The sequence below is a fragment of the Lactuca saligna genome, chromosome 4 (genome assembly GCF_052625555.1).
Source record: "Lactuca saligna cultivar CGN05327 chromosome 4, ASM5262555v1, whole genome shotgun sequence".
NCBI classification, from domain to species: domain Eukaryota; kingdom Viridiplantae; phylum Streptophyta; class Magnoliopsida; order Asterales; family Asteraceae; genus Lactuca; species Lactuca saligna.
In genome coordinates this window covers 162,425,781-162,445,166 of record NC_136420.1, presented here as the reverse complement: position 1 = coordinate 162,445,166, position 19,386 = coordinate 162,425,781, and the positions used below count along the sequence as shown (strand labels likewise).

Below are 19,386 nucleotides of genomic sequence, written 5' to 3'. Positions count from 1 at the left end.
ATAATAATAATAATAATAATAATAATAATAAGGACCCACATACGCACCCCATCTCTCTCTCTACACCGTATACCCCCACCCCGAAGACTGTTTGTGTAATGGGTGATGGTAGAAGTTTAGGATCTGCACTTGTGCATCGTCTTCTCTAAAGATGCTAGATCGTTCATGCTGTAATTCATAGCCATGGTACTTCGTGTCTTTCCATTTTATAATTTCGTTTGGATAAGCAAATTAGGGATTTCAATTTGGGTGCAAATAGAATTGAAAATAACTTGGAATTTGTTAGTTCTTCAGTGGTGATGCAATCTTTAGATAGAACGATTGTAGACAAAAAGAAATTGAGAGTTTTTTACATAGACCCGTGGGATTATCATACTATAATGGAAGCTTTGGAAGGATGTTGTGGATTGTTTTACTCTTTTGAACCTCCATTTGATCAACCTTCTTATAATGTATTTATTGTTATCAGTTTCGATTTCAGTTGAATCTTCAATTCGTAAATGCTTAATTTACACGTGTCGTTTGAAATGAAAACAAGATTTGATGACAAAAATGATGGTAAGAGCAACTCATAATGTGTTGGAAGCATGTACTAAAACCAACACCATTGACAAAGTGGTGTTTACTTCATCTATGACTGCCTTAATTTGGAGGGAACCGAGTGATTCATCACCTTCTTCGGACTCCAACATCATATTTAGATCCAGATGCATGTATTTGGTGGGATGACAACACCCAAATCACGACCTCTCATCTTCTCCACCCTCTTTCGTCTCTTTCTCCATTTAAAACTTTAATGTTCTAACAAAACCATATCAAAAACACTAGAGGAGGATCTCTCCCTCTCTCCCTCTCTATGTCTGTCTCTCTCTTACATAGATACATACACACACTCTCTCCCCCCTCTCTCTCCTTTTTTTTTTTCTTTTACATTGTTTCAATTTTCTAAAATGAGTAGAGAAAATGGATTTGCAGGTGTCGTTTCAATGTTTTTGGAGATGTTTTTGGAGATGAGGTAAAAAGACAAAGGTCGACGGGTGTGTTTAAGAGAGAGAGAGAGAGAGATAACCATAGTTATTTATTAATAAAAATTTAAATTAAACAATAAAATACATTAAAAATGTGTGACGAGGACTTTTAAGTATTTTTGGTTTTTTGAAAGACTAAACCCACAAACAAACTTATTCAAAATGACCTCTGGTTTTAAAAAGGTTTCAAAAAAAATTATACAATGAGAACATTTTTATATTTTTGTCTTTTATATTCTATTTAATTATATTTGTTATAGTTTTGTCTAAAAAATATATATTCTATTTAATTATATTTGTTGTTGACGAAGTCGGGCGATGAAAGATAAGTTCTTAAGGAAGTCAAGGTTGCATATATAAAGTCATTGGGAAATTTCGAAATTGAAGACGATGTAACACGAGGCCTTCTAGATGGAGTTTCTAACACGCTATTTTCATTTTTATTTAATCATAATGTTTTCTTTTAATTTTTCCATACAATGTAGAAAAACTTATAAATTGTTGACCCGAGACGCAAAGACAATCGTGTAGCTCAGAACAAAAAAATACGGTGAATTTATTTTTTAAAATTAGGGGTAAAATGTAAATAACTAAATATGTAGTTTTCATTAATTGCATGAGTATATATATATATATATATATATATATATATATATATATATATATATATATATATATATATATATATATATATATATATATATATATATATATATATATATATATATATATATATATATATATATATATATATATATGAGTAGGATCAAATGAGAACGTCAAAAATGTTGAGAACGCGATAACAATTTTTGATCCTTCAAATTTCAAAATCTGAGGCAGAAATTAATTTGACATTTGTTTAATTTCCAACTAATTTGAATATTTTTTAAATTTCAAAAAATAGGAAAAGGGTACAAAGGTAATTGTTTTTTTTTATTCTTTCCACAAAATTAGCAACTATTATATGGATATTAAACTTAGTCAACCTTATTAAAATGAAATCAACCAAATTATCACAAACCCTATCACTCTGTCTCTCATACTTGCCGTCTTCATCATTCTCCCGTCACCACCATATTCGTTTAATCAGTTCCGACCAAATAACGACCATAAAATCACGCTAACATAGAATCTGTCACCATACAAGACCGTCGGACCACCAAGGTTTCATCATGTTGTTTACAGATGGATTGTCGTTGACTAATGGCGGTGCTAATGTGATGGGGGAGCCGATGCCTAGGGCTCAATGGGACTCGGGGCTATTCGTGTGTCTCGGTCGTAACAATGAGTTTTGTAGCAACGATCTTGAAGTTTGTGAGTTCCTTTTTCCCTTTCTCATCATTTCTTTGAAAACGAATCAATTTCTTCTCTTGATCTAGATTAGGCATTCCTAATTATTGAGAATTTGGGTTTTTATTATTCGATCATCTGCTTTTCGAAATAGCTTGAAACAATGTATGAATCTAACTATGCATCAAAGAACATCAATGAATTTGCGGTTTTGTTAGTCTCCATTGCGGAAATCTCTCTTATGTTTTTGTCTATAGATTTAAAATCTACATATGATCAATCACATTGATATACTGTTATTTCTGATCCCAATGTGATACATTCGTTCAAAAATCATATGAGAAAATTGCCTGGATGATTGAGCGCAGGAGAGATGGATCTAACATATGTGTTTTTTTTTAAAAAAAAAAAAGGCGATGAACTGTGCACATAAGGTGCTCGATAAAATGTCTGTGAGAGTATTTTCGACTAGAATGATGGAAGGGGTTTCGATGGGGCAGTTGCTTCGATCGGTAATGATTCTCTTCTCTTTTCTTTTTATTTTGACTGTAAATCAATGAAGTTTAATCAACTACATTTCTTTACTCGTATTTCTTTCTATTCATACATGAATCTAGCTATGGAATTAAGTTTTATGAACCACAAGATCTTATCGTGAAAACGTCTACTCAAAGCCACAAGGTTTCTGCTATTTTGGTGTTCGGAGACTTCACTTCTGATCCTGGAAACAACAACTACATTCTGACCCCTTTTAGGGGCAATTTCCCACCTCATGGGAGAAATTTTGCAAACCAAAAAGCGACAGCGAGGTGTACCAATCGAAAGAAACATAATCCTTTTTTTCGAATTTTTTGTTAATAATTTCTTGAAGGGGGTGCGTGAATGGTTGTATTTATTTATGAATAGCACGTGTATTCATTTATGAATAACATTGTAGTTATGTGTGAATAGTTGCATTCATTTATGAATAGCACGTGTATTCATTTATCATAGAATGTGTATTAATTTATAAATAATAGTGTATTCATTTGTGAATTGCAATGTATTCATGTGTGAATGATTGTATTTATTTATGAATATTAGTGTATTCATGTGAATGAGTGTATTTATTTATGATTAGAGATATTCATTTTATGAAAAAATCATAATTTTTACACCTTTTTTTATTTTCAATTTATGAAAAATGCATTGAATTATTTGTAATTTGATGTGTTTTCATTTATGATTGGAAGTGTATTGATTTGCGATTAGATTTCTATTCATTTTTATTTTTTTCAAAAACAAAAACGTGAAATAGTAGAAAATAATATTTTTTTAAAGATTTTCTTTTTAGATTTAAAATAAAAGGAAATATTAAAATTTATAAGTGATTTTTTTTGAAACGGTCATAAATAATTTTTGGGAAAAATCATAAAATAAACTATTTATATATATTTTATTAACTAGAAGGAAATATTAATTTTATTAGCTAATTAAAATCAATATCCTTAGATTTTAGGAAATCAATAATTAATATTTATATAAAGTTACTAATATACCCTTATAAAATGATTGGTCTATAATTGTTCTTGCGTTCTCAACATTTTAGGTGTTCTAATTTGATCCTCTCCCTATATATATATATATATATATATATATATATATATATATATATATATATATATATATATATATATATATATATATATATATATATATATAGAAAGAGAGAGAGAGAGAGAGAGAGAGAAAGAGAGAGAGAGTGGTTCAAATGAGAATAAAAAAAGATTAAGAACCCTAAGAACCATTTTTAAAATTTTTGCATTGAAGACATTTTGGACAAATCAAACACTAATAAAGCAAAGTAATTGTCATTAAGAACTCTAGTTTACAACTAGTTGCTACATGTTGTCGGATCGTCATTGAACCACCATGGGACTGCCCCTGGACCGCCAACAGATCACCATCGGACTAATACCGAATTCAGTGACACATTTCAAGTCGTATTCACAATTCACAGTTGAATAGAACAAACATTGTAACTCTCATTACTTTGGTAATACTTTTTAACATTTATTATTTTATTTTTGCAGTAAAATATACAAAATTTAATAGAAAAATATATAAATTTTCGCTCTTCTAAATTGTGGATTTCTTTAAAAAAATATCGTTTATAAGACATATTCACAGTTTCAAATACCATTTTAACAGTTTAATAAGCATATTAATTCACTAATAAATAGTTTAATATTTTTATGCATACATTCATTCATATTGTAACACAAAATTAATATAATATATACATTTAATAAAGTCCATTTTTAGTTTAATACATAAAATTTACCACATAACTTAATACAATCTATTATACACTAATACATATATTTAAAGAGGTCAAACTCAAACTCTACGACCTCTACCACCACCACCACCACCAACTACCACACGCCATTACCAACCATACGTGCCACCACCAACTCAAACCCTACAATCATCGTTCTTTCCAAATCAAATCTGTATATAAAATCATTAATTAACAAGTTAAATATATTATATTCAAAATTTAATAAACCAATTAATTCATTTATTTAGAGTTTAATGCAAAATAATTATAAAAAATAATACAATCTTACATATTTATACAACATAAAAAATAAATATATTCACAAGAAATTACTCGAAACATTCATATATAAAATATTCATAATTTAACACGAAATTTATTAAAAATTCACAATCATTTCACATTTTAAATAGAAAATTTATAACTTAAAATAGTAAATTCACAGTTTATAACACAAAAATCACATATTAATAAACAAAATTCACAGCTTAATAAAGTCAGTTCATAGTTTAAAAAGAAAATTCACAACATAATGCAGTCAATTCATAGCTTAATACATAAAATCCACAGTTTAATACACATAATATTTTGCATTCACAACCATATTATCAACTTAAAACTTTTAATACAATGAAGTCACAATTTAATACACAAATTTCATATATTAATATAATAAATTCACAGATTATTATTATTATTATTATTATTATTATTATTATTATTATTATTATTATTATTATATATATGTGTGTGTGTGTGTATGTATGTATGTATGTATTTTCACAACTTAATATCGTCAATTCACAATTTAAGTATTAAATTCACAGCGTAATACAGTCAATTTACTATTTAATACACAAACTTCACAACTTATACAATACATTCACAATTTAATGTAATATTTCAGACACTCATTCATAACTTTATACAATAATCATTCACAGTTTAAAGACTTATTAAATCCACTAAGGCATTTCGTTAAACATTTTATGTACCAAATGTTAAGACTGTATAATATTTCATCGTTAAGTTTCACATAGTCAATTTCATATTAAAAGTTTATTTATTAATATATTAATATGGAATTGATCATTAAATTAAAACAAATATAAAAGGTCAATTGATTTATATTTTTCCAAATTACAAATATTTCCAAACTACTTGAGTTGTTAGAATAAAAATATATCCATAATTCAATTAGCCTATAAAAAGCTAATAATAATTTCTATTAACCAAATCTAAATAATTGTTACATCTAATGTGTCAGGTTCATAATGTAAAATTTTCATTCAATAAATTAATATATGTAAAAGGAAATTTACGAGAATCTCATCTTAAATGTAAAAATAACTTTATGGCAATCTCATATTAAATGTAAAAGGACTTTATGGCAGAAAGCAGTTCTGTAGCTATTAAAAAATTTGGATACAAGCAAATATTAAATTGATATTTGATCAAAGCAAAAAAAATTCATAACCTTTGATTAGGTTGTATTTTGCAATTGGTCGAGCATCTCCCTATTTGTGGACGTGAAAGAACACCAAATACATCTTCATTACTCAACCATAATTTTTCTGCAAATGATGGTTCCTCGATGAAAAAAGAACATAAGATCTCCACTTATTTTTCTATTTCACATGCTCACCGGAGATCTATTCAGGGATCAGAGATCAAAATCTAAAACTAAAGTAGAGATTATCTCAGATCTCATCAATTACTTGCATATAAACAAACATCTGAGCTTCACCGACATTTTCAACTCACCGGAAATAACAATGATATGTAGCAGCGGTGGAAGAGATTTAGCGGTAACGAATGGTGGTTCAATAGTGTTTCACTAGATCTCATCAGATATGTGTGATATGTGCATATTTAGTGTGTATTAAGTGTAGTATTTATTCATATATTAGCTAAATTGTTGCATATTATGGACAAAAGGTACTTAAAAGTGTTAAATTATGTTTTTCAGTCCAAAGGTGAAGCTCGGAAGCGAAAGGAAGCAAGAGAAGCGGTTAGGAGCTCAAGAGTGGAAAGAATAAAGAAAACACCCATAAAAGGCTTCTACTCGTCGAGTTGCCCCTTGACTCGACGAGTCCGTTCGCGGATTCAGAAAGATAAGCATTCGGAAGTCAAGATAGTTATCGGATTACGACTATTGTGAGAGGGACTCGACGAGTCACCATATGACTCGACGAGTCGGAACGCATATATAAAGATAACTCTACAATTCGAGAAGGGAGAATTCTGGGAAGCTTCAGAAGTGTTTAGCTGCGAATAAGAAGCCAGAAGAACCCTAGAAGTCGACCAAAGAAGCTAGAATCCAATCCCGGGAGTAATTAAGGTGTAATTTCATCATTCTACTTAATTCTTTTATTTTGTCAACATGATTAAGCAACTTGAACTTATTTGTTTGCTGTTATTTACCTTAGTTATGAACTAAATTCTTTAGACTTCTGTTTGGGAATACAAAGTTGACAATATGGTTTGATTGATTGGTAGGATTAATTCTAAGTTGGTGATTAATTGTTATTTTAGCTTGCTAAAGAACCTTGTATATGAATGATAATTAATTTTCTGTTAATAGGAAGATAATTGATTAGCATGAACATCTATTGATTATCAACCTCATATGATATGTGACCACTATACCATATGTCTAGGATTAATGAATATGAAACTAGGATTAATAAAGAAATTGAGTAAACTCATGTGCAAGCTTGTAAGATGACTATCAAACAAGAGGTTAATTAAGAATAACAAATTAATTAACTATTGCAAGTCTAACTTAACCCGAATAATTAATCTAGTAAATATAATTAAATTAAGCAATTGGCCACTGTTTGAATTAGTTTATTTGCTAAGGATTAGGGTAGTGAACACAAACTTAATCACTTGAATCGGTAACCAACGAAAGAATTAATCCATTGCACTATTACCTTAAAATCAACCATAAAGTTAACCGAGTTGAACTAAACAGAAGTTTCTTTCCCATTATTGAATCTAGTTAATTTGTTCTTTTCTAGTCTTGCATTAGTTTTAGTTAGTAAGTTTCTAGTCTTGTAAAACTAAAGAAAAAACCCCTATTTGCTTAATCAACTTAGATAGAATCAGTTTTTAATTTAATTTGTCGTTCCCTGTGTTCGATACCCTACTTATTTAGCTATACCACAATTGATAGGTTCACTGCCTTTTGTGTGTTAATTGATAATTAAAGTAGGATTAAAACTAAGTGAGTTTTACACACATCAAGTTTTTGGCGCCGTTGCCGGGGAACGGTTCTAAAATTAGCATTAAAATTCTAATTCAATCGATCCTTTGTGTAAGATTCATCTTACACAAAGTTAATTTCTGTTTCAATTTTTGTTTAAGTTTTAGTTAAAAAAAAAAACGCTGATTTTAACTTGAACTCGCCGAGTGCATTCACCCCGACTCGGCGAGTGCGACGCTGAATCAGATTTAATTTTTTTTGTTCTTTTTTACGCGTTTTGTTTTGTTTTTGTTTGCAGTTGGTTCATGACCCGAGGATCTGCTACGCCTCTAGTTCCCCCTATTGAAGATCCGGAAACCGCATTAAGAAGAAACAAGGGCAAAACCGTTGGAGAAACCGCTTCTTCAAAGAACTCACCACTCAAAAACCTCAAATCCGTTTTTAGCAAGAAGAGGAGCAGCAAAGCAGGAGCATCCAGTGCGTCGTTGACAACCGAAGATCCAATCCCAAAAGACACCGACTACGAGACCGAAGAAGAAAGCGAGCACACATCCGAGTTTGAAGAAGACTTAGCCACCGCTATGGCTAATATTGACGAAATCCCCATGGGGGAGTGGAAGAAAAGGATGCGTGATGACACCGGCCCGGGACTTGTGCAACCCGCAATCCCCGCTACCGTTACGTTTGAACTAAAGGGCCATATTCTCGCTCAACTCAAGGAGATACCATTTCACGGGAGAGATCATGAAGACGCCTATAAGCACTTAGATGAAGTAAATGACGTGGCGGATTACTTCAATGTACCTAATGTGCCCCGCGAGATCCAGCTACTACGCATGCTTCCTGTCACATTTAAAGGAGCTACAAAGGATTGGTTGAAGTCACTCCCTCCCGGATCGGTTACCACATGGGCCAAAATGAAAGAAGAATTCATAGATCACTTCTGCCCACCTTCCAAGATAGCCAAGCTAAAGAAAGCCATTGCCAACTTCGAGCAACAACCCGGCGAATCCCTATATGAAGCTTGGGAAAGATACAAGAGCCTACTTCGAAATTGCCCCCACCATGATCTCAATAGCCAACAAGAGGTCTCTATCTTTTATGATGGAGTAAATGTCACCATGAGGCAACTACTCGATTCACAAGGCCCACTCACCCGAAAGCCACCTTCGGAAATAAAGGAGTTAATTGAAGAATTCTCCAGGCACTCTAGAGAATACCACAACCCGAGGAATGAAGTGAGTCGTGGAGCAGTAAATTCGGTAAACGATGGTATGGCGGCGGTGATAGCTAAACTCGATAGCCTAGACCGAAGAATGACGAAAATGGATCAAACGATCCATGCTATTAGAGTTGGATGTGAAAATTGTGGCGGTCCCCATCTTACCAAGGAATGTGATCGAGATGAGAATGGAAATAAAAAGGCTCAAGTATTTTACTCCAGCGGCGATAGATACGATGAAGACTGGAGGAAACCGAAGAAGGAATGGCTCCCATACGAAGAGTACAGAAAGGCTAAGGAAGAGAAATATAAACAGAGGGAGAGGGGATATTATCAAAAGGAAGAACCGGTGACGGACAAGAAGACGAATTTAGAAGAAATACTTACAAAATTCATAACCGCGTCCGAGAAAAGACATAATGATCATGATGTGGCAATGCAAGAAACCAGAAACATGTTGAGGAATCAGCAAGCTTCTATTCTCAACATTGAGAAACAGCTGGGCCAACTTGCACATCAAGTAAACGAAAGAAGACCGGGCCAACTTCCGAGCGACACCCAACCCAATCCAAGAAATGAGAACGTGAGCGTAATAACCTCCAGCGGTGAAGAAGAATTGGCAGAAACACTAAGAGTTTCCAAGAAGAAGGCAGAAAAGGAAGAAAAACCAGAACAAGAAAAACTCGATCCGACTTGCCGAGTCACCAAAATGGACTCGACGAGTCCAGTCGGGAATGAAGAAAATGCCAGTTTTCTGAAGCCATACAATCCTCCTTTGCCATACCCAACCAGAGCCATGCCTTCAGAAACAGTTCAAGCCTATAGAACCTTCATGGAGCATGTTAAAGCTTTACAAGTCAATATGCCATTCGTGGACACAATGCTCCAAACTCCTAAATATTTTAACTTGCTTCAAGGCCTGTTTGCTGCTAGGAAAGATCTTGCTGAAATCGCGGAGATATTGATGAGTGAGCTGCCTGAGAAGAAGGGTGATCCGGGTAACATAGTGATTCCGTGCCAATTTGGTAATGAAGTTTCTACACGAGCATTGGCTGATTCAGGGGCAAGCATTAATTTGATGCCCTATTCATTCTTTAAGAAGCTGAATTTACCAGCACCAAAGCCGGTAAATATGAGAATCCATTTGGCAAATAAAACAATAATTCATCCACAAGGCATATGTGAAAATCTCCTTATCAAGGTGGACAAGTTTATTTTCCCAGTAGACTTCGTGGTGGTGGAGATGAAAGAAGACCCCGAAATACCAATTATTTTGGGAAGAACATTCTTAAACACCGCATGTGCCCTAATTGACATATGTGCGTCTACTTTGACATTAAGAGTGGGTGATGAGTCGGTGATGTTTAAAGCTAATCCAGAGGTTAAGCAAGAAGAAGAAAAGAGAGAAGAAATCTCATTTATCCAATTGGATGATGAGGTATTACAAAAAGAGCTTGAAATTTTACTAAAAGAAGACCCAAGTAAGTTCACACTACACTCAGAAGAAGTTGAAGATGCTAACAAAGACTTGGAGGAGCTAGAAAAGCTATTGGAAGGAGCCAACTCAGACAACACTCCAGAATTGATGGAATTCGATCAGACTCGCCGAGTCACCATAATGGACTCGACGAGTCCAGTCGATTTGGATAAAAACTTGACCAAAGCTGATTTTTTTGTTGATAGTTCTTCACATACCCTGGATTCAGTTACTGTTATTGATTCTTTGGAAGAACAATCGGAAGAAGAAGTAAAAGGAATGGAGGTCCAACACGCCGATGTGGCATGCCTTGATACGATGCCATTTGGAGAAGAGTCGAGCACAAAAGAGGATGAGGACATAAATGGAAGCAGAGCGGAAGCTGATCACCAATTCACTACTAAACCTAGAGCACGGACCGCTATGAAATATGAAGTTATCAAATTTAAAGAAAAGGAGGTTCAAAAGTTGGTGAAAAAGCATGGGTTGAAAAAGAAGAAGAGGAAAAGAGAGGCCCAAACAGCTGAGGATGATACAGAGAAAAAGAGAAGAGACGAATTAAAAATGGCTTACAAGAAAAAGATTCACGCCTACAAGACTAAGTATAAACCACAAAAAGTGAGGCGTACATTCCCGATGCTTGAAGATGACAAAACGTAAATAGGAAGGAGTCTAGCTAATGACTCCTCAAAAAGAAGCGCTTGGCGGGAGGCAACCCGTCGTTAGAGTTTGCTTTCTTTTACTCTTTATGTCTTTTATTATTTTTGTTTTGTGTTTCAATTTTAATCTTCCAAATCATCGGACTTGTCTGCTTAAGGGAGCGCCTAGCTTAAGGGTGGGGTGAAAAGATTTTGAATAAATAACAAAATTTTAAGAATTAGTAAGGTTTTATAAGAGACTCGCCGAGTCTGACCCTGACTCGACGAGTATATATATTGATTTCAGAAAAATTTTAACTGCGCGATTGGACTCGCCGAGTCTGACCCTGACTCGACGAGTCGATGTTTATTTACAGAAAAAAAATAATCATTTCGAAATTACTTTTACATCAAATAGGGTTTTAACCCTAAAAATTCAGTTTTCACAACCACAGTCGCCGGGTGCCTCTCTCTACAACTCTCTCTCAAGCATTCAAGTGTTCTTCAACTTTTCTTCCAAATTCTCAAGATTTAAACTCAAAAGGTAACAACTTTCTTCTTGATTTCTAGATAGAATGTGATTATAAGGTCATCTATACTTGCAATTTCATGGAAAAAAAAACGTTTTTGAAAAGTAATTAAATTCTAGGTTTTCATGAATATTGTTGTTTTGAACGTTTATTGTGGCCTTATTACTTAGTAGGAAGTCCCTGAACAAAACCCTTGCAAGAATTTAAAGGTTACATGGTTCAATTTTGTGAGACCCGTCGACCGACTCGTACAGGTCGCGCGACTCGCCGAGTCGGGCATGGACTCGACGAGTCCAGTCGATTTACAGGAACAGTTCGATTTTTTTTAATTATATTCTGTGTTTTCTGGGTCTGGTTTATATGTTTTGCAGGAATCATGTTTAGAAGAGGACAATCTTCAAGTGGTAGCCATGGGGAATTTCCATGGTTGAATTTCCCGCAAATCGAATCCGCTTCAACAATGCGGAAGTGGAAGAAGAAGCTTTCCGATATCAAAAAGAAGGAGGTCTATGTACCGAACAGAATTGATTGGGAGTGGTTGCAAAATGTGCGATATGAAGAAGAATTAGCTCCGTACCTTTTAAAGGAGTTCCAACATGATGGCGAGTCAATGATATGTGATGGTTGGAGCCGGGTCTTCCGCATACAAGAGCCGGTATATTTGGAGCTTTGCTTGGAGTTTTTCTCCACGGTATCTTTTACCGGTGGAGTGGATTTATATCATCCGGCGAGCTTCACGTTTTGTCTTGGGGGCGAGTATCATCAATGCTCGGTGGTGGATCTTGCTTGCCGACTAGGGATTTATGATCAACCTTTGGTTTCAACGAACGTCTTTCGGGCCTTTTTGGCAACCACTCACATGGTGTTCCCCGATGGAGTTACTAGCACGGGTTGGTGGAATACGATAGGGAATAAAGTTTATATCCCGAAGTCAGCACAAGAAGGGAGCATCCGATCCCCGACTCACCGCCTCATTCACCGCCTTATTTCCTCCACCATCAACCAAAGGAAGGACGATGACAAGGTTTCCAACCTTGATGTTTTCTACCTATGGAGCATTATCACGCCCGGCGTCTTTTGCAACATCCCGTGGTGCATTGCTTCATACCTCTCGGAGGGTGCGGTCAAAGATCGCAAAACATCACGTATCAATGGAGGCATGTTTGTCACTCGATTGGCTAATTCATTCGGGTTGATGAACCGTGGTGCCTGGAACCTCCTGACATTGATCCCGACACCCCCATTTAATCCCATTCTTTTCCGCAGAGCACGAATCATTGAAGACTATGGTGGTGGCCATTATGCCATCCCAAATGATGACCCAGTTGTAGGTCCCGAAGCACCGGGAAGGAGGGTGAGATCGCGAAGGGAACGGGATGTGGAGGATGAGCCGCCAGTGATTCCGGTCGAGAATGAAGACGTACCAATGGATTGGTACAATATAGAGATGAGGCGGATGCAGGATCAAATGGCGAGGGGGCTGAATTTTAGCAACCAATCCCACATACAACTTTTTGACCACTTCAATATTCCACATATTGATGGTGGGAATTATCCATACATTCCATCGTGGGACGAGAGGATTGGTGCGCGACAAAGCGGAGCTGGGGGAAGTGGAGCCAACGATGATGAGGAGGAAGATGAGGATTGATCTTTGTGTTTTTGTGTTCAAACAATTTCAATTTTTATTTTGTTTTGTTTTTGGTGTGTATGCTTTGAGATATTATTATGTTTAATAGTTGTTTGCTTTAGTTATTTTCAGCATTGCATTTTGATTGCTTGCTTAGGATGGTATAAAGATGTAAAGCATGGATGTTTTTGCGTGTGAGAGCGAGTCAAGGAAGCGAGTTTTTAACGTCAAAGTGTCAAGTCCGGTCTTAGGGGTATGAGCGATTGAGTCCGCATGTGAGGCAGGGTTAACGAAGTTGTTAGAGGCTAAAACAGTTGCCACATACCAAGATTTTTCATTCAGTGGCCAACTCGTCGAGTGCACTAAGCTGACTCGACGAGTCGCTTTGTATTTCCAGAAATTTTTAGACGGCGTGCTGCTACTCGGCGAGTCCATCGTCAGACTCGACGAGTCATTCATTTTTTGAGCCGAACGACTGCTGATTTGATGCTAATACTTATACCACTTGCATCCTTCTAATTCCATATCCATTCTTGAAGATCTTACGCCGATTTTCGTATATTAGAGCGACCCACACGAGACATGGATGGGATGTTCCCATGTATGAAGTTTATTGAAGATGGAGCTTAAATGAGAGTGATCAACCTATCCACTGCTATCCCAGGGGAGTTTGTTCCAATTCCCTCTTTATTTTTCTGTTTTTATGCATAATATGCAATGAGGGCATTGCATCACATAAGTGTGGGGTAGGGGGTTGGTTACATAATAGTCAAATTTTAAAAATTTTGCATACCAAAAGGATTATTTAGGATACTAATTTAGAAAATTTTGGTAAAAAATTAGGATTCCATGTTAGAATTGTGTTAATGATTGCATGAAAACCCAAATGTTTAGTTGAGACTATATACGTTCTAGTGCATTTGTGGCTTCCTTATTTCAGTGAAATCATGAGACAAAAACACGACCCTGCTCAGCCTGAGGGATGCAATATGTTTAGCAGCCTAAACCGGAAATGTATCCAGGAAGATTTTTATCATTAGCCAATAAAGGTTGAGATTGAGCGCCCCTGCTTAAGCATGTAGGGATTTGAGTGAAAAAAAAAGTGAGGAACATGTAAAAAAAAAGAGAGAGAATTACAAGAAAAGTTTGAAGAATTTTTGGAGCATCAAAGTCAAATATCAAATATGAAGATCGAAAATTCCAAGAAATCCAAAAAAGTTGAAGATACCAAAAATCAAACAAAAAGGTGGTGAATTCAAAGATATCCGAGACCAAATTATCAAGCAAGTGAAGAATTCCAAAGAGCTCCATAGTGGTATCGAAAAGTTGTAATTCTAGATTATGTATGCTTGGGTTGCTCAATTAAAAATACCTTGAGGTTAAAGAGGTTTTCTGAGGATGGATTCGGAGGGTTGCATAAAATGAGCATAGTTCGGGGTGAGTGGGCGAATGTTTATGAGGATTGTGAGTATTTGAAGTATGGGGGGTTTTTAGGAATTTTAGACACAAATGCATGCGTTGCGGTCTTGGCATAATGGCTGGGTTGGATTGGAGTTATTATATGTGATTCTAATGTGTTAAAATTCAGTTTTGCTTGAGGGCAAGCAAAAGACAAGTGTGGGGTATTTTGATATGTGCATATTTAGTGTGTATTAAGTGTAGTATTTATTCATATATTAGCTAAATTGTTGCATATTATGGACAAAAGGTACTTAAAAGTGTTAAATTATGTTTTTCAGTCCAAAGGTGAAGCTCGGAAGCGAAAGGAAGCAAGAGAAGCGGTTAGGAGCTCAAGAGTGGAAAGAATAAAGAAAACACCCATAAAAGGCTTCTACTCGTCGAGTTGCCCCTTGACTCGACGAGTCCGGTCGCGGATTCAGAAAGATAAGCATTCGGAAGTCAAGATAGTTATCGGATTACGACTATTGTGAGAGGGACTCGACGAGTCACCATATGACTCGACGAGTCGGAACGCATATATAAAGATAACTCTACAATTCGAGAAGGGAGAATTCTGGGAAGCTTCAGAAGTGTTTAGCTGCGAATAAGAAGCCAGAAGAACCATAGAAGTCGACCAAAGAAGCTAGAATCCAATCCCGGGAGTAATTAAGGCGTAATTTCATCATTCTACTTAATTCTTTTGTTTTGTCAACATGATTAAGCAACTTGAACTTATTTGTTTGCTGTTATTTACCTTAGTTATGAACTAAATTCTTTAGACTTCTGTTTGGGAATACAAAGTTGACAATATGGTTTGATTGATTGGTAGGATTAATTCTAAGTTGGTGATTAATTGTTATTTTAGCTTGCTAAAGAACCTTGTATATGAATGATAATTAATTTTCTGTTAATAGGAAGATAATTGATTAGCATGAACATCTATTGATTATCAACCTCATATGATATGTGACCACTATACCATATGTCTAGGATTAATGAATATGAAACTAGGATTAATAAAGAAATTGAGTAAACTCATGTGCAAGCTTGTAAGATGACCATCAAACAAGAGGTTAATTAAGAATAACAAATTAATTAACTATTGCAAGTCTAACTTAACCTGAATAATTAATCTAGTAAATATAATTAAATTAAGCAATTGGCCACTGTTTGAATTAGTTTATTTGCTAAGGATTAGGGTAGTGAACACAAACTTAATCACTTGAATCGGTAACCAACGAAAGAATTAATCCATTGCACTATTACCTTAAAATCAACCATAAAGTTAACCGAGTTGAACTAAACAGAAGTTTCTTTCCCATTATTGAATCTAGTTAATTTGTTCTTTTCTAGTCTTGCATTAGTTTTAGTTAGTAAGTTTCTAGTCTTGTAAAACTAGAGAAAAAACCCCTATTTGCTTAATCAACTTAGATAGAATTAGTTTTTAATTTAATTTGCCGTTCCCTGTGTTCGATACCCTACTTATTTAGCTATACCACAATTGATAGGTTCACTGCCTTTTGTGTGTTAATTGATAATTAAAGTAGGATTAAAACTAAGTGAGTTTTACACACATCAATGTGCTTTCGTTGGTGGTAGGGTAGCGCTAAGGGAGTGGGGAGACAGAGGCGGAAGAAGTCGCCGGAGGACACGATGGTGATGATGTCGTTGACGGTGGTTCCGATTGTATACAAGCTCTCGATATCGCTAGAAAAATTGGGAGCTTCTTGAGAGGATAGATGAGAGAGATATCAGATCTAGATTTGATTTTGAATAAGATGATATGTGTTTAAGAAAGTAGGTTTTGATTTAGCAATATTTACTATCATGCCACTCTTTTTTATTTTATTTATTTATTAAAATTGGTTGAGATTTGTATTTATTTAGGATGATAACGAAATATACCATTAATTATAAAGTAGAAGTAATGGTTGTTATGGTTCTTAACATTTTTTGGTTCTCATTTGAACCTTTACCTATATATATATATATATATATATATATATATATATATATATATATATATATATATATATATATATATATATATATATAGGTGCAGGTTCAGGTTCATTTGATATTATGCTAATTTTATGAGACTGTTAAATTAAATATAAAAATAATTTTAAAATGTAAAATAAAAGAAAAAATCAAAAATTTCTTTTTTTTTTAATTATTATTTTCGGAACTTTCATTACCTAAAAAAAAATTACTGGTTTCTTTTGAAAAATACGTGAAACATTCTAACAGAATATTACACTGTAAAAATATTCTAATTTGCTTTTTAGAATGTTAGAATAATATACTAGATTTCTCAGATATGTAAAATATTCTATTTATTATTAGATATGTAAAAAAAGTTTATTTATTTATTTATATTTTTTTGGTATTTTTTAATTTTTTTTGGAAAATATAAATTCCGGAAATAATATGTGAGATTTTTTAATTATTTTGCATTTTAAAATTGTTTTTTGTTTTATCTATCAAATGAATGGTTAGGATTGCGTCTCATAGTCTCATAAAATTAGGCCATCTGACATGAACCTAACCCTCTCTATATATATATATATATATATATATATATATATATATATATATATATATATATATATATATATATATATATATATATATATATATATATATATATATTATTCCTAAACTACTATTAATTTTATTTATTTTCTAAACAAGACTAAGCTTAAGAAAAATAAGGACAACACCTCATAACTAGGCTAGAAGCTCTTTAATATTGGACTTATCAACAACATATTTTAATTTGTAACGTTTAGTTAATTAATATAAATGTTTTGGATGCGTGTGTTGATATGAAGAAATTTGGGTAGTTTTATCGAGTTTAATATATATAGTTAATTCTAGTGAAAATTCGATGGTTTTTCTAGGCTTTATATATCATTATTCTAAGGTAACGTTTAGTATATTTATATGACCGAAGGTAGAACAACATACTTACACTTTATAATTCCTCTAAATCATGATGTCTTATCCTAATCAGTATTTTCTTCAAACAACCGTTTGATTACTGAAGAGTTAGATTTTGATATGAGCAATTTATAAAAAAAATCTTCCTAACCACTTGATTCATTAACAATTGAACAATGATTAGTTTTTAATGAAATCATGACATCTGTTAAACAGAAAAAGGAGGCGTGTTTTTTGTTTATGGCTATGGAAATACGGGTACTTTTCTTTAGAATACTTTATCTACATCTATAAGATCTAAATGCGAAATCGTTTTAAATGTTGGTTCAAGTGGTATTGCTTCATTGCTACTAATCGGAGGTAGAACAACACACTCACACTTTATAATTCCTCTAAATCTTACTGAGGATTCATTTTGTTCTTTTGCACCGAATAGTGATGTAGCCGAACTGTTAAAAAAACATCATTGATTATATGGGACGAGGCACCTATGATTCATAAGCATGCAATTGAAGCATTGCATCGTTCTTTGATAGATATATTGAGTTGTGATCTTCGTAGCAACTCACAACTGTCGTTTGCAGGAAAAACAATCGTCTTTGGAGACAATTTTAGACAAATTCTACCAGTTGTTCCTAATGGAAGCAGACAAGACATTGTGAATGCTTCTTTAAGTTCCTCTTATATTTGGTCAAGTTGCAAAGTCTTAACATTAACAAAAAAACATGAGGTTAGGTGTTCTCACATCTGATATTCAAGAAACGACAAGTTTTGCAAAATGGATTTTGGATATAGAAGGAAAAGTTAGTGGTATGAATAATGGCGAGACAATTATTGATATTCCCACTGATCTTCTAATAGTTGATTCAATTGATCCTGTTGGTTCATTAATTGGATTTGTCTATCATTCTATTGTTGAAAATGCCAAGAATCAAATTTATTTTAAAGAATGAGCAATCTTTGCACCGAAGAATGAAGTCGTGCAAGAGATTAACGAGCATTTGTTAAAATTATTTCAAGGAGATCCACATGAGTATTTAATTTCAGATAGTCTTTCTCATGCAGATTATGTTCATGATGAAGTTGATGAAAATTTATACTCTCCTGATGTTCTAAATGCTCTTAGACCTTTAGGTATGCCAATTCATAAGTTGATGTTAAAAGTCGGTGTTCCGGTTATGTTACTAAGGAATATGGCAATGACACGAGGCTACATGTTATTGCAATGGGTAAACGTGTTATAGAAGTTGAGATAATGTCTGGAAGTAATATGTTACATTGTCGAAAGTTAAAAGTAAAGTTGGATTAAATATATTAATTTTAGATAAAGATTGTAAACTTACCAACACGACATCTAATGTTGTATTCAAGGAAGTCTTTGGAAATTTGTAATTAATATAAATAAGTGTCAATATTTTAATAGTTGTTTTTATTATTATACATTAACTTACTTAGTTACTCGTCATTTTGTTTTTATATATTTAGCAAGTTTTAATTAATTATATTTAATATTTACATCATTATTGTCATCATCATTTTATAAATATGTATCTTTTTATTTTATTTGTTTATATATTGAAATAGTTAATTTATTCATCACATACTTTTGTATTTATGTAAAATTATTACTAAAAAACATGTAATTCTTAACAATTTA

General features: G+C 33.6%; 1 protein-coding gene across 1 annotated transcript; it reads left to right on the top strand.

Annotated features, from left to right (window-relative positions):
• Window positions 1-18,454: 18,454 nt before the first annotated feature.
• Window positions 18,455-18,973, top strand: LOC145040320 (uncharacterized). Its single transcript, XM_078988261.1, has 2 exons — window positions 18,455-18,607; window positions 18,701-18,973. Exons 1-2 carry the CDS (start codon window positions 18,455-18,457, stop codon window positions 18,971-18,973), a joined length of 426 nt encoding a protein of 141 aa, XP_078844387.1.
• The last annotated feature ends 413 nt before the right edge of the window (window positions 18,974-19,386 follow it).

Excerpts from the sequence above, each read along its gene's own strand:
- LOC145040320 (XM_078988261.1), top strand. The coding sequence starts at position 18,455 with ATGAGGTTAGGTGTTCTCACATCTGATATTCAAGAAACGACAAGTTTT. Across the intron at positions 18,608-18,700 it reads TAGTTGATTCAATTGATCCT|AATGAAGTCGTGCAAGAGAT; the intron begins GTTGGTTCATTA and ends TTTGCACCGAAG.